This window comes from Cervus canadensis, chromosome 7, assembly GCF_019320065.1.
Source record: "Cervus canadensis isolate Bull #8, Minnesota chromosome 7, ASM1932006v1, whole genome shotgun sequence".
In the NCBI taxonomy this organism is placed as follows: domain Eukaryota; kingdom Metazoa; phylum Chordata; class Mammalia; order Artiodactyla; family Cervidae; genus Cervus; species Cervus canadensis.
This window is the reverse complement of record NC_057392.1, coordinates 35,886,825-35,901,066: the sequence shown is the minus strand read 5'-3', so window position 1 is coordinate 35,901,066 and position 14,242 is coordinate 35,886,825. Positions and strand designations below refer to the sequence as shown.

Here is a 14,242-nt window from a genome sequence, read left to right as displayed (position 1 = left end):
TCCTCCCTTCTCACACATACACACACACACAGAATCATAAAGGACACTGCCTCCTCTTCTGTTCCACCACTTGCTGCCTGGTTTTTCAGCCTCTAGAGTACAGTTGCTGCTTGCTAAAAATCCTCTGTCGCTTTGCTGGCATTTGTTTCATGGTGCCATTTCTTTCCATTAGCATATGTAGCTGAGACTGGACTAGACCCTTCACTCTGAATTGCATAGCTACAGTATAATCACTTGCTTTATTGATTATCTGAAATAGTTTTTTGCAAAATCCTAAGTTGGCTTCCTCATGCCATGCAAGTCATTTTTCAGTTGATTTCATTTATCACCAGTTCCTTTGTGCTGAAAGGAACAGTTGAATTTTTCTTGAAATGATCACATACTCTGTGCAAAAGTGCCTTATTGCTTTAATTTTCAAAATACCTTCACAAGACAGGTGCTTACTGTATTATTCTCAAGTTATAGATAAGGAAACTGAGGCTTACAAGGGTGAAGTAACATGCCCAGGTCATTCATCCAAGGAAATGGAATTCATATCTCACTCCAGCATCTGTATGGTCCCAAAATGGATCATTTTAAAGTGCAGGGGCTTATATGAGCTTCCTCATCCTGTGTCTAATCCCAGTGTCTGCCTGGTACTCTGTGTCCCTTTCTAACCAATCAGACTTGCCATTCCTGGCCATAGGCTTGGACCCAGAAAGCCATCTGCTACCACTCATCTTAATTTCATTTCTCCACATCAAGAGCACCAAGCAACACCAGCCACATCCATTTCATGTATAATGTAGAAAGCCGTTGGGGTTCGCTATAAGTAACATGCAGGAAAAAAATGGGGAAGAATCACTCATTTCTAGTGAGTGATACTGTTTCAAATCCAAACATAAAGAAATGAGTTGTTTACACCTGACTAATCTGAAAATGCACCCTATTTAGTAAGGCAGTTCCTGGAATGCCTATGCTCTGCCAATGAGGCACCTGAATAATTTCAGAGCACTTTCCTGTATGGAGCTCCCAAGTGCTTTGCAAACATTTTTCCTCATTAACTACCACACCATTTTTTCTGTGGCAGAATATGTTGTCCTATTTAAAATGTGGGACTGCTGATGCCTTGAGTGATTTAAACAAGTTGCCCTCAGGTCACACATTGACAAGACCTGGACCAGAGTCCTCTGGGGCGTGGGCCATGGTGGACAGAAGGCCACTAAATCTGCAAAGGAAGGTGGCAAGTGCTTGGTCCAACTCCTCACTTACAGAAGGGGAACAAACCTATAGAGATGAAAACACTTAGAAAACCCAGGGTGATATGGATAATTAACGGCCAAACCTTGGTGCTAAGTGCACAAGGTGCATATAAACAACATCCATATATAAGCTATGGAGGGAGAGACGACACCTGTGAAGAACCAACTGATAGATTAGAAAGGTGTGAAAGTAAAAAGCCATCATCACTGACCTTGTCTAGAGGAAAAAAATACACTATAAGAAGGTGAAAGTTTCAAACAGCAGGAGAATTTTTAACACAAACCAAGTTTCAACTTCCTAGCAGCCAAAATACCATCTGGAACTTTAAGAAGGCACACTTCCCATTAAAGGTGACAGGTGGACATATTTTAAAAGATAGTTGGCCGGCCTGTCATAGCCTCTAGAAAGTGTACTGAAAGCACAAGGATGGCAAAGACCAGCTTGAGTTCCAAGCATGTTTACGGCTGACAGAAATGTTCCAACTAAAAACAACATGCATGACTGTTTCTCTTAGGGAATCTCTTATTTCAAAAAAATGTACCTATATAAATACCATGCAGAGATTGAACTCTTCATGTAGGAATAAGGCTTCTAAACTCTCCCATTGTAGCCTAAAAGTGAAAGTCTTCTATCCCTGTGACCCTATGGCTCATGTTGTTTCATACATAAAGATGAAGAGAAGGAAAACTGGAAGACAGCAGAGCAGAGAGAAAGCCAGGCCAAAAAGGTTGTGATTAACTAAAGGAAAAACTTCAAAGTTCAACGAAACTGGTTTAGAAATTTGTGGAGTTATAGTTGAACCAAATAGCCATTTCTTAGGATCGTGTGCTTCAAAACATATCTTTTTCTGTTTACAAACACATCGAAAAAGCTTTCCAGTGAGATAAAGTTTCATAAAACATATCATGAATAGAAAGGACTAACCCTGAGCTTGGCACACAGTCAGCATGTATGTGATTGTGTTCCTCACCGTCATCACTAGGACACACCAAACCTCTTCTGTTTCATGATGGAAAAAAATGGCAAGACAGTCAAGGCACATATTTTAAATGGAAGTTAACTAAAATTCAAGAACTAGATTTCTTACCCTGATGCCTTGTTCAGATGTTGAAATATTAACCGAAGAGTTTCAGAGGCTTCAGGCTTTAGGTTGGGTTATGGAAATGGCTTCCTAGGTGGCACTAGTAGTAAAGAACCTGCCTGCTAATGCAGGAGACATAGAGACGTGGGTTCAATCCCTGGATTGGGAAGATTCCCTGGAGGAGGGCATGGCAACCCACCCCAGTATTCTTGCCCGGAGAATCCCATGGACAGAGAAGCCTAGCGGGCTACAGTCCATACGGTTGCAAAGAATTGGACATGACTGAAGCGACTTAGCACACATGCATGGAAATGTCAACCCACGCAAGTGTTTGGACACGACTTAGTGACTAAACAGCACACAACAATGAGAGGGTACACGGACAGACTTTCTGTGTTGGCTGCCTGCCTTGGGCAGTCAGTGGTGAGGTGGGAGAGATGGGAACACCATATTGTAGTTCAACTCACCCTCCAAAAGCAGAGATGAAGGCAAACAGCACCAACAAAAACAAGTCTCTATTTATCCAAAGAGATGTTACAGGCCCATGGATGTTACTTATAGAAGACTATTTCGTGTGGTCATTCAGTGACAATATTCTTATTTACATTACAGATTTTAACAAGTTTTATCATTTGGTTTCTAAGCCAAGAGCAAACCAAAGCAGTAAACTGAGGAGAAAGAAGGGTTTCAGCCAACACACTGAGAGCAAAGAAAGAGAAAACTATTTTTAAAATTGACCCAAGAGTTCAAAAAAAGCGTATGGAACCATTTAATGGTGGAGGAGGGATGGATAGTCTTGTAATAAGAACACCATCCAAGTATTCCCACACCACTCTTGGTGGTCTGCAAAGCGATTTCATATGTATTTTATGTCAACACCAGCACAGTGAGGTAAGCAGAACTATGTACCTCAGAGGCATTTGGAGATTCATCAGAGTGGCAGGCTGTGCCTCGGTGCCTAGATTTAAACAGGACCATTTGACTCTGAGATCATCATGCTATCTACCACCTACTCAACCTCCACACAAGACAAGGCCAATCTGCAGTTCAGGGCAGTCTAGACAGAATAACCAATTAACTCTCTAAATTTACCTTTTGGGAAGATTTCTGTCTAAAATAGATTTTTTTAAAAAATCAAAGGCATAGCTCTTTAGAATGACTTATTCCTACAAAAACCAATATTTTCCAGACCTATGATCCAGGCACAAGTGCATTTACTAGACAAAATACTGGAAATGATTACTGTCTCCAGAGAGGCAAGCTATGTCACCACCATCCTTAGTTCCCAAAGATTCTAGAGATCCCTATGTTTCCAAAAGAACTTTTCTCTCTCTTATTTTTTATGTACTTAATGATGCAAATAGCAGACATACAGCTAATGAAGGCATTGAAAGTGACCCCCTTGAAGTAGCACTTGCTCTCTCCACAGAAGGATCTTAGAAGACTTTTACTGGAGAATGTCATGTAGCTTTCCAAGAGAACCATTTTCTGGCATGGGGACCTGAAGCACTCTAAACTTTCCTGGCAGCACCTTGAAGCAAGGTTTCTCAGAACCTGAGAGGCCAGGAAGGACTGGATCTTTCCAATCAGGGGTGCTCCGTTGACCAATCAGATTTTTTTTTTAATGTTTCTGTTTTTGTTTTCTGTTGTCTTGTGTTTCTGCCTCTTGTTCTCCCTCCCTGGCTGTGTCTCGCTCCGTCCGTTCTGCTGTCTCTCCCCTGTGGCCAGGTGAGAAGCCCCACCAATGCAGCATCTGCTGGCGCTCCTTCTCCTTAAAGGATTACCTTATCAAGCACATGGTGACACACACAGGAGTGAGGGCGTACCAGTGTAGCATCTGCAACAAGCGCTTCACCCAGAAGAGCTCCCTCAATGTGCACATGCGCCTCCACCGGGGCGAGAAGTCCTATGAGTGCTACATCTGCAAAAAGAAGTTCTCCCACAAGACCCTCCTGGAGCGACACGTGGCCCTGCACAGTGCCAGCAATGGGACCCCTCCTGCGGGCACACCCCCGGGGTCCCGCGCTGGCCCCCCAGGGGTGGTGGCCTGCACGGAGGGGACCACCTATGTCTGCTCCGTCTGCCCAGCAAAGTTTGACCAAATCGAGCAGTTCAACGACCACATGAGGATGCACGTGTCTGATGGATAAGTAGTATCTTTCTCTCCTTCTTATGAACAAAACAAAACAAAAAAGAAACAAAAAAGCTATGGCACTAGAATTTAAGAAATGTTTTGGTTTCGTTTTTACTTTCTGTTTTCGTTTTTGTTTCATTTCATTTTGTACTACATGAAGAACTGTTTTTTGCCTGCTGGTACATTACATTTCCGGAGGCTCAGGGGGAGTAATAGTTCTCCCAGTCTCCCTTGGATGGTGGCCTTAAGGCCTGGTAGTGCTTTGGAGGTCCACTGGTTGGATCTCTAGCTACTGGCCTCTAAATACAACCCTTCTTTACAAAAAATCTTTAGAAAAAAAAAAAGTTAAAAAAAAAATTTTTTTTCACTTGTGAAGAGCACTACAAAAATATATAACAAAATCTAAAAGGCCTACTGTCTTTAAGTACACCGCTTGCAGTGTTTCAGTGGACATTTTCACAATTCTGGCCACTTGGACTTCACAGTAACCATTTTAAACTGTGGAATATATCACTTTCTGGTTGAAAACCCAGAGTGAAGGCCCTGCTCTTTTCCACCTACCAGGTTGTCTGATTTCCATAAAAAGGGCTGTGGGGGTGGGAGGGGGTGTAGGTTTGATGGTGTGGGGAAGACAAATGGCTGGCTTCTCCCCAAGATTCTGCTGAGTCCACACACCTTGGCCCACCTCCTCCACACCCCCTTTTCAGCAGAAGCCAGGAAGACTTGGACAAGCATCAAGCAACAGTGGCTATCGTATTTATTCAGTGTCTTCGCTGAGCTCCAGCCTCAGCACAATCAAGAGGGACTTTCATGAAAGGCAGGAATGCAGATAAAACAAAGATATCAGAGGTTTGCACCTACGTTTCTAGGTACAAGAGAAGGATTATTTCCAACAATCTTTGCAAAAAAAAAAAGTGTCAGGATATATTCTTGTGGAAGAGAAAAAGAAAGAGAAATGGAGGGTGGGGGGAATAATAAAAAGTTCTTGAGGCTTTTTTAATTCAAAATTTTATAGAGGGGCAAAAGTGACATTTACCAGATAGAATGCTGATTTTTTTAATATATTTACAACAGTATTTGTGTAAAAAAAATACAAAAAAAGTGATATTGTTAAAAGTAATTTTTTTTCATTTTGGTTTTGCATACACTGCCACCAATCCCTTCTCTTTTATTTCACACACATATATATATTTTTTGGTAAGTCAAGACTGTTAAGGTTAGCGATACTGCTTCCAGATAGAAAGAATAAAAGGCAATTAAAGTTATATTTGAAAGAGAGGAAGGATATTTTCTTCATATTTTTTTAAATTTTTCTTAATTTTTATTATTTTAAGTATTGCCTGAGTTGATGAGGGCCTCTGGCCAGCCCATCCCTGCTGTAATTTGAACTGCTGCTTTGTATTTTGATATGTAGTTTTTCAACTTTTAGCAAGCTTATGTTGCTCCACTGAATATTTTTTTCACCAATTCATCTAGAATTCTGTTCTTTTTCACGGGAGGGACTTTATCTTTCAGAAACAGATTTCTTGCTTCTCTGAAAGTTTCATTGAGATCTTGTGATTCTAGAATTTCTATTGACTTTACCTTTTTTCTTTGATGAAACACTAGTACTCTAGAGGTCTTGACAAATGGGTCCTTTCCTTTTGTGGTCAGCCAGGAGGAGGAGTTCACGAAACTCTGCTGTCCCTCCTCACCCTTCACAACTATAGAGAGCAGCATTATCAGAAGCCTGTTGCAGATCAGGATGCCTCAATGCCACAATCACTTTCTTCCTTTCAAAGATCAGCTCTGTTCCCACCCTGGTTGAGAGGGCTAAATAAGATGATTATTCTTTAGATGCCTTATCAATCCTTGCTTGTTGGTAAGGTTTTAAAGAAACTAACAAAAATCTCCCAGATGCGCAACATCCATCATCCGGAAGACCAATTCATCGCATCATCTTAGATGCCACTCTCTCTTCCTAGTTGAGATTTCTCTCCTCGGTCCTGATCAAGGTATCAGAATAGAGATTTTCCCATTATAGACAGTGTTCTAAAGGGATTCCAACTCAAACATAGGAATTCTTAAACCTTATAAAAACTCCAAAGGTGATTTCACTGCTGGGCATATTTTAATATATGTAAGGGGGAAAGTAAATCTTTAAACAAAGCAGAAACACTAAACTGTAGTTTAAAAAAAAAAAAAAGAAGGAAAAGTATATCTCAGTTTCAAAATTACTTTGCATTTTCATTTAATTTTCCTATCAGCAACTTATTTATTTAAAAAAAAAAAAAAAAAACCTGTGCAACAAATGGGGAGAAATCTTTCAAGGGAAGCAACTGTATAATAGCTTAATTGGTTTTACTCATCATTTTAGAATTGGTTAACTAGTATCTTTTCTATAAGTTTTTGCTGATAATTAGTTAGGTTAGTGCAACTGGCGTATATGTGAGTTTGATTTGGTCCTGTGGTCCTTAATTCAGTAAATATTTTGCTAGAAATTTTAATGTAGCCATGGATGATTAACTGACCTTTAAGTATTACCCATTGTGATTTCTAAGAGGAGTCCTACCACAAACTATGTATCCAAAACTGACCTGTTTTAAAAGCTGGTGGAAAATAGCTTCAGAAATAAGAAAAAGTCCATTTTCTTTTGCTAATTGTGCTTTTTGAAGTAGCTATCTTAGACTCCAGTATTTCCACCTACTACCAACAGAGGGAGCATTAGTTAATTAACCATGTCATAGAATTTTGATATTTTGAAAAACAAGTCGTTCAACCCATGATGTAACACAGAAAAAAAAAAAAAATTGACATTAAAAAAGATCTTTGTAATCTAAAGGAAAATGACATGAAATCACTCAGCATATGTTACAAATGGAAGAAAGTCAAGAGCCACTTTAAAATATTTTGAATTATTTGACAGTTGCTGGTTTAAAATGGTGTCCTTACTCAAATCTTAGCAAAGTAGACAACGTTATAGGACCCCCAGAAACTTGATCCTGGATGCCAGTATGGACCACATTCAGCTATCTGCTTCTCAAATCTGAGAGAGACCCATTTGCCTTAATGCTGGTTTGTCACATAAAAAAAACTGAGCAATTGGGTTAAAATTTACCTTTTGTTCTAGAACATGTAAGAGAAAAAAATTCCAGTTGAGTTTAAACCCTAATATTCATCCTTCCCCTTCAAATGAAGTATTTCTCTGTTTTTTAAATGTTGAAGGACCCCTGAAGAATTCCTAATGAGGTAATCATTTTAATGACATGTGCTATCCAGGTTTATATAACAGTAGGCTTTTTCTTACTGTGTGTATATTCCTCCCAGACATCTCATAGTCCAAAATAGTTGACAGATTGTCCTCTGGAGAAAGGAAGACGCTAGACTGAAGTTGGAGATGTAAGTCTGGGGAGCAGTGAACTTGCTGTGGGGTTGTTACTCCATACTCTGGTCTCTGAAAGAGCTGCTTTCCGAACTGACGTACATTTGGGGAAATAAACCAGTCTGTACCTGTTTCAAAAGGATAAAGGAACTTTTAGTTTATCAATCCTTCCTTTTAAATTAAATAATCATCAACATCTTAGGAAAGGGGAAAACTTTTGCTTTGAGAATAGAAGATGAGCATGGATTCTTTTTTATTTTCTAGTTTCAAATCCAACAACCTTCTTACATTTTGAACATCATGCTAGGATGTTATGAGTGCTTTTAAAAAAGAAAATTTTCAGTAGCCAGGGAAAAAAAATAGATGTAATGGGATCAAATGTTCCAGATATAAGACCTCTTAGGATAAGTACAGGGAACAAGAACTGGTATGGAAAAGTACCTTTTTTTTTCAAGCAATTTAGGATTTAAAACTGGATTAGCTGGACAAGGGAAAGGAGAAAAGTCAAAGGGGAATGTTTATCTCAAGACATTTAGATGTAGTTTATGAAAAATAAAACGTCCTAGCCCTAAAACATCAGTAGCATCTTAACAGAGCTGGCAATTTTGTCCCTATTAATATAATAAATGCTAATAATTGTACCTACCCCCCTAACTCCCAGGAAGTAAAATAGAACCCAAAAAAGGGAAGAAATTGGGACACAGGGATCTGATACAAATCTACACAGGGGAAAAGGTTGAGAAACAAGCCAGGCCAAAAAGGAATCTGAAATGAAAGTCTCTATATCAAAATATTTCTTACTATATAGTTTGAATTGTAAACTTTAGCTTTTAATACAATTTTATAGACGTTTTCTTCCCCAAATCCCTAATGCTCTAAATCTGTTTGTGCCGTGAGTAGGTGTCAAGGATAATTTCCCGCTGTTGTTCAGGCTGAAGGCCATTTCTTCCTAGGCGTCTCGGAGGTCACAGTAGCTCCTGGCCTTAGAAAGACTTGAATTTTCTTTGTTTAAAAGTCACAAGGTTTTGTTTTGTATCAGCCCAACATTCTATAAGGACCAAGAAAACGTCTAACCCATGAACAGTTAGAATGCGTGCATTGTGATATGAAAAGAGAAAAAGTTTCTTCTGGGTGTGTTAGTTTCACACTGGTCCTAAAGACCTCCTATACCCCCATCATCCAAGTACACCAACAGTATGTGCAAAGGAGGAGTAGGCACCACCTGAGATGCCCTTGGAATTTAGGAGAAGAGAGGGGGTGCCCTGTCTGTTGTGACCTGACTTAAAAGACATTGTATGAAAGAATTATTTAATGTAGTCATGAGTTGAAGTCCAGGGACCTGGGAGCCATGGGGAAGAGAACAGAAGGTTTGCAAAATGTATTCAGCACCCAATAATGCAAAGCCAGAAAGCATCCAATCACAAAACGAGGAAGTTTGGCAAGATGTATTTAGAGAAAGCTCTGGGCTTTTCCACGGGTAGGGTCAACAGACTTTCTTTTGAGTGATTTCTGGCTCTGAGAAACCTCTCTACTTACTATAAAAGAACTTTATTTAAATGGCCAATTTTGTCCCCCAGAGAAAGATTTTATAAAGAGAAAAACAGGACACTAAAGACACAACCATGTGACTTGGTGTCAAACAAAAGGAAGGGGCCACTAGAATTTCAATAGACTCCCTGATTCCACAGAAGAGCCAGGCAGCCCAGTGCCCCTCGGTGCCTAGTGTGTGAAGAGGGTGCTTGAGCCGCACCAGGCTCCCCGAGGCCAAATGCGACCTTGCAGTCGGGCGGCCGCAGCTGCTTCCCCTTCTGTGTTCTCGCAGAGAAAGGGGCTCTTCTCCTAGGTGCCCAGGAAATAGATGGCACGGGGCAAACTTTCAAAACAATCTCTGCCTTGGTGCTCAGGCTGCAAATGGAGACAAAAAAGGGGCACAGAGGAGCTCTTGCTCTGGAGAGAACATTCCCAACAGCTGTTTGTGCAGAGTTGCCATTTGTGATGCTGCATCAACCTCCCCAAGAAGGAAAGCCGTGTGACTTAGTGTCCCTGTAAACACAGAGCTTGGAAACCAATAACCCAAAGCATCATTTCTAGTACTAGATACTCAAGTGATTAACCTGACCAAAACACCCCAAAGATCTTCCTCAGTCTCTGCATATCTACAGAACACTGACTCTGTAGCAGTCAGTGGTGCACGTAAATAGATCCCAGGAAATGGTGTGAACACTAGGGTCTGTTTGGATTCTTTTTAGGGTGAAGAGGTAGAAGATGAGGGCTGCACAGCATGGGTCCCTTTTCAACTATGTATTTCACTGAATGAGGGGTAGAAATGCCCTGTGTTGAAACAAGAAACGTCATTTTTCCACACTGCTGACCAAAAATGCCTGGATTCCAGTGGTTCTTCAGGTCCAGCCTATTGCTCCAAAAACTGAATAATTTCAGACTAAATCTAATCTGAAGTGACCTCAGTTAAGGTATTTTCACAGGAAGCCACTTATAGTAAAGAATTACTGCCTTAAATCAGAAAGCCCAGGGAAGAGAACAGAAATAGAGAGATTGGAAGGGTGTGAAGACGTGGCCCTTTCTTGCCTTTTAATGGTTGCATTATTGCAAAACTGAGCCCTATTCATGACTGAAGACTATGGAAACAGTGACTTTACAGGGAGGCACCAAACTTGTACAGAACTGGCTGCTTTCAGGAATGGCTGCTATTTCTTATCGTATTTCAGTGACATACGTCTGGGCTGGATGCAAAATAGACATCCTATTAGCTAAATAGTGAGTCCCATGAAACATGATCACAGGTGCCTAAGATGCTAGTTGAATCATTTCCTTAGCAGGGAGAACAATCTCAACAAAAAGCTTTCTCTTCCTGTACAGTATATATCGCTAAACTTTTTTTTTCTCAGTTTCAGTGAGCATCTGGTTTATCTGGTGGCTTTTTGTTTAAATGCAAACTCACAACTTTCAAATCTTCAATGAAGGAGCACAATCTGCAGATTGTAGGGAAAATCTAGCCACAGTTATTGGAGTCCTGGCTTTTGAGATACCTAATTAGAGTGTAAAAAGTCCCTAACTAGCCCTCTTTCAAATTCAGTGGTTTCCTTGATTCAAAATGCTTCAATGAGATTCTAATACACCCAAGACAGAAAAAAAAAAAAAAATTAACCCCCTAGGAGACATCTGTTTCTACTACTGTTGCAACAGAAGTTTGTTATTGCCCGGCAAAACCATTGCAATTTATATGTAGATTCTAGTAATGAAAGGGACTTAACCCATCTAGTATGTCACAGCTGCTGTCCAAAATGTCTGTAAATGAGTATACATTATGCATGTACACACGCAGTGTGAGGTGCTCTCAGTACAAAACTGTTCCACATTCATATTCCCCAGTGACAACAAGATAGAGTCTGGAATTTCTAGTTAGAGGTCTCACGTATCTCATGCTTCTGCTCTGTTGCCTTAGTTGGATGCATTAGTGCTGTCCACTGTCTGTAATGAGGCTTTAGGACATTCTGAAGGAGCCCAACCAGCAGTAATTTCTGTATACCCCTTTCATGAGAAACTTGAATATGCTTGTATGAAGTAGAGTGCACTTAACCAACTGCGCTTCTATGGGGTTTATTGACGTGTGTGTGGACATGTGTCTTTGCATGTGTGCTTGCTGTAGTCTGGTCATGTGTGCATCTCAAGCAAAGCACACATAGGCACAGGTCCTGGTGCATAGATACCGTTGCCTCTTCCCACCACTGCACTCAAGGCTGGTGGCTCCCTTCCCAGGAACCAGTCACCTGCCCACTCTGTTGCTTTTTGCAGCGTTTCAGAGTTAGGAGAAACAAAGGCAGCTTGTTGGATCCACAGCGAACCCACAGTGACAGGCTGCTTTCCTCCAGAAGAAGGTAGAACAGATGTCCTCCACTGGCAAGTAGACAAGAGGGAACAGCAGTCTGGGGCACCCCCTCTTGCCCAGGTTTCCTGTGGAGGAGGGGCACTGGGGAAGGCAGGCAAGGCCCATACAGACTTTGGCCTGAGCCCTTCTGTGGCTCAAAGTCCTCCATTCTTTTCCTCTATGCAACCCAGTGTATGCGCACAAACACCCACCCACTTGTGAATTTGACTCCCAGACTAAAGCTTCCTTAATCCTGCCTGCATCTGCAGGAAACCATCATCATTCACAAACTGTGTCTCCTGAAACCAGTGTGGCCTTTGCCGAAGTCTTTCCAGGAGTGGGTTGTTTACCATGTCTAGCAGACCAATAGACTCTCAGAAGAATCTTTTTTGGTAATCTCTAAGAATTGACGGCTCTTGCCCATCTCAAACATTAAAGTAGAATGCGCTTTAGTGGACTATTCTGAACCAACAGACCTGGCTCTCACAGCTGACTTTGAAGGGTGGCCTGGAAACAGTCGAATTCAGTTTTCTCCACTCCCATGCCTTTCTTTTATTAGGTGACTTCTTATTTTTTATGACATGTGGATTATTTCTGCTCACAGAATTCAGAGGACATTTTCTTTCCTCTTCTCTTTTGGTGACTCTTCCCCTCTCCCATTAAGTAAGGCTATTTACAGTTGCAATCTTTTTTGTTGTTATTATTTTTTAAAATGTATATTGTCTTTCTATATCCAAAAGAAGTCTGTGACTGTAACCATAGGTGTTTCTTTTTACTGGAAAAAAAATGATTTTTTTTTTTTTTTTAATTAACAGTACTAGTGACTTCGTGGAAGAATATGAGTTACTATTTAGGTATGCTTACTTAAGTACAGTACACTACATTGCAGTATTTCTGAAAGCTAGAACATACACATTATATATAACAACTCTATATTTAAATATATATTACATTATATTCATTTTTCCTTTTGAATCTGCCTACAATCACAAGTTGATTGAAATATTATTTCTTCACATTTATCACCCATCACCAACCTGCTGCAGTTAATCTGGTGCATTTAATAATAATCATTACTGCTCTAGTTTGCTTTTTATATTATCAGCTTCAGTATTGTCTTTACAGGATTTAATTTTTTTTTTTTTAAGCTCGGACTTAGCAAATGTAGAAAAGTGAAAACTTTGTTAAGAAAACATTTTTTTGGTATGGTTGACACAAAGAGTTTCATAGTCACAGTGATCTTGTTTAGCTGACCCTCTCAATATCTGAAGAACAAAAGAAGTGTATATGAATGTATCTGTGATTTTCCCCTCTAGGACTGTCACTGTCTATATTTGCTTTTAAAAATATGACCAAGGGGCCACTTAACCTCCATATGATCTGGCCAACAGTTACAGGCTGCATTTCAAAGGGCTGCTCATCTGAGAAGCAGAGGCAGTTAAATGCCTAGTTGTCCCAACTGTATTTTCAAATACTGATTTTTAATACTTGTTCTTTACTGACTACTTTCTGTTTTCAGTATGCCTACAATTATTTTAACTTGTCTTCTGTGCTTCCCTGGAGGCAGCTTAGCAATATAATATTCATTTTCCTAGGAGTTTTGTTTTTTTTTTTAATAAAATCAGAATTTGAGGAACTTTTTCATGACAGAGGCTGATAGAACTAGAACTCAGAAATGTGTAGATACTATGTCACCCTCAGCATCTCCAGTTGTCTGTTTAAGTGGGGACTTGGTGCCTTTCTTCTTTAAGGCCCGCATGGAAACATCAGAAATAGGCATCCTGTTTCCCTAGCAAGAAGTATTTCCAAACAGTAATTTTAGATAAAGAGCTTCTTCAGCTTCCCTCAGTTACTCAACATAGTGCCTGAACAACCCCACAGATGGATAAACTTCTCATCTATCCTGGGTGCCCAAGACCAGCTCCACATTCAGGACAAGATGAAAACAGCTGTTCACCATATTCAGCGTGAGAGCCCTTCCCACACTGAAAGCCTTCTCAGTGTAACACCAATTCCTCCCTTTCATCTTTTCTAGTAGATTTTTTTTTTCAAATCCCATCCCATTCTCCTGTGCCTCTTCAACAAGTCCCACACCAACACCCGCCCCCCCCCCCCCCCCCCCCCCCCCCCCCCCCCCCCCCCCCCCCCCCCCCCCCCCCCCCCCCCCCCCCCCCCCCCCCCCCCCCCCCCCCCCCCCCCCGCCACCCCGGCCCACACCGTTCCTTATCCAACTCCCCCTGTGCCCTCCACTTACTCGTTAAGGAATTACCTGTTCTGATCTGCTTGGAAGGAGTATTGAGTCCAAAAGCAAATTATCCATCTGTTTCTCCAAAGTTTTCAACTACATATATTTCTACTGAAAACAAAGTGAAAAGTGAAAGTTAATCGAACAGTCGTGCCTGACTCTTTGCCATCCCGTGGACTGTAGCCCACCAGGCTCCTCTGTCCATGGAATTCTCCAGGCAAGAGTACTGGAGTGGGTTGCCATTTCCTTTTCCAGGGGATTTTCCCAACCAAGGGATAGAACCCGGGTCTCCT

General features: G+C 40.9%; 1 protein-coding gene across 43 annotated transcripts in view; it reads left to right on the top strand.

Annotated features, from left to right (window-relative positions):
• ZBTB20 (zinc finger and BTB domain containing 20) overlaps positions 1–12,319 on the top strand; it is an 846,256-nt gene extending 833,937 nt beyond the window's left edge. For all 43 annotated transcript variants that reach the window (XM_043474915.1, XM_043474934.1, XM_043474916.1 and 40 more), the window contains one exon: positions 4,052–12,319. In XM_043474915.1, coding sequence (XP_043330850.1) covers positions 4,052–4,473 — 422 coding nt within the window. In that variant the 3' untranslated portion in view covers positions 4,474–12,319. The remainder of the gene's footprint in view (positions 1–4,051) is intronic.
• The last annotated feature ends 1,923 nt before the right edge of the window (positions 12,320–14,242 follow it).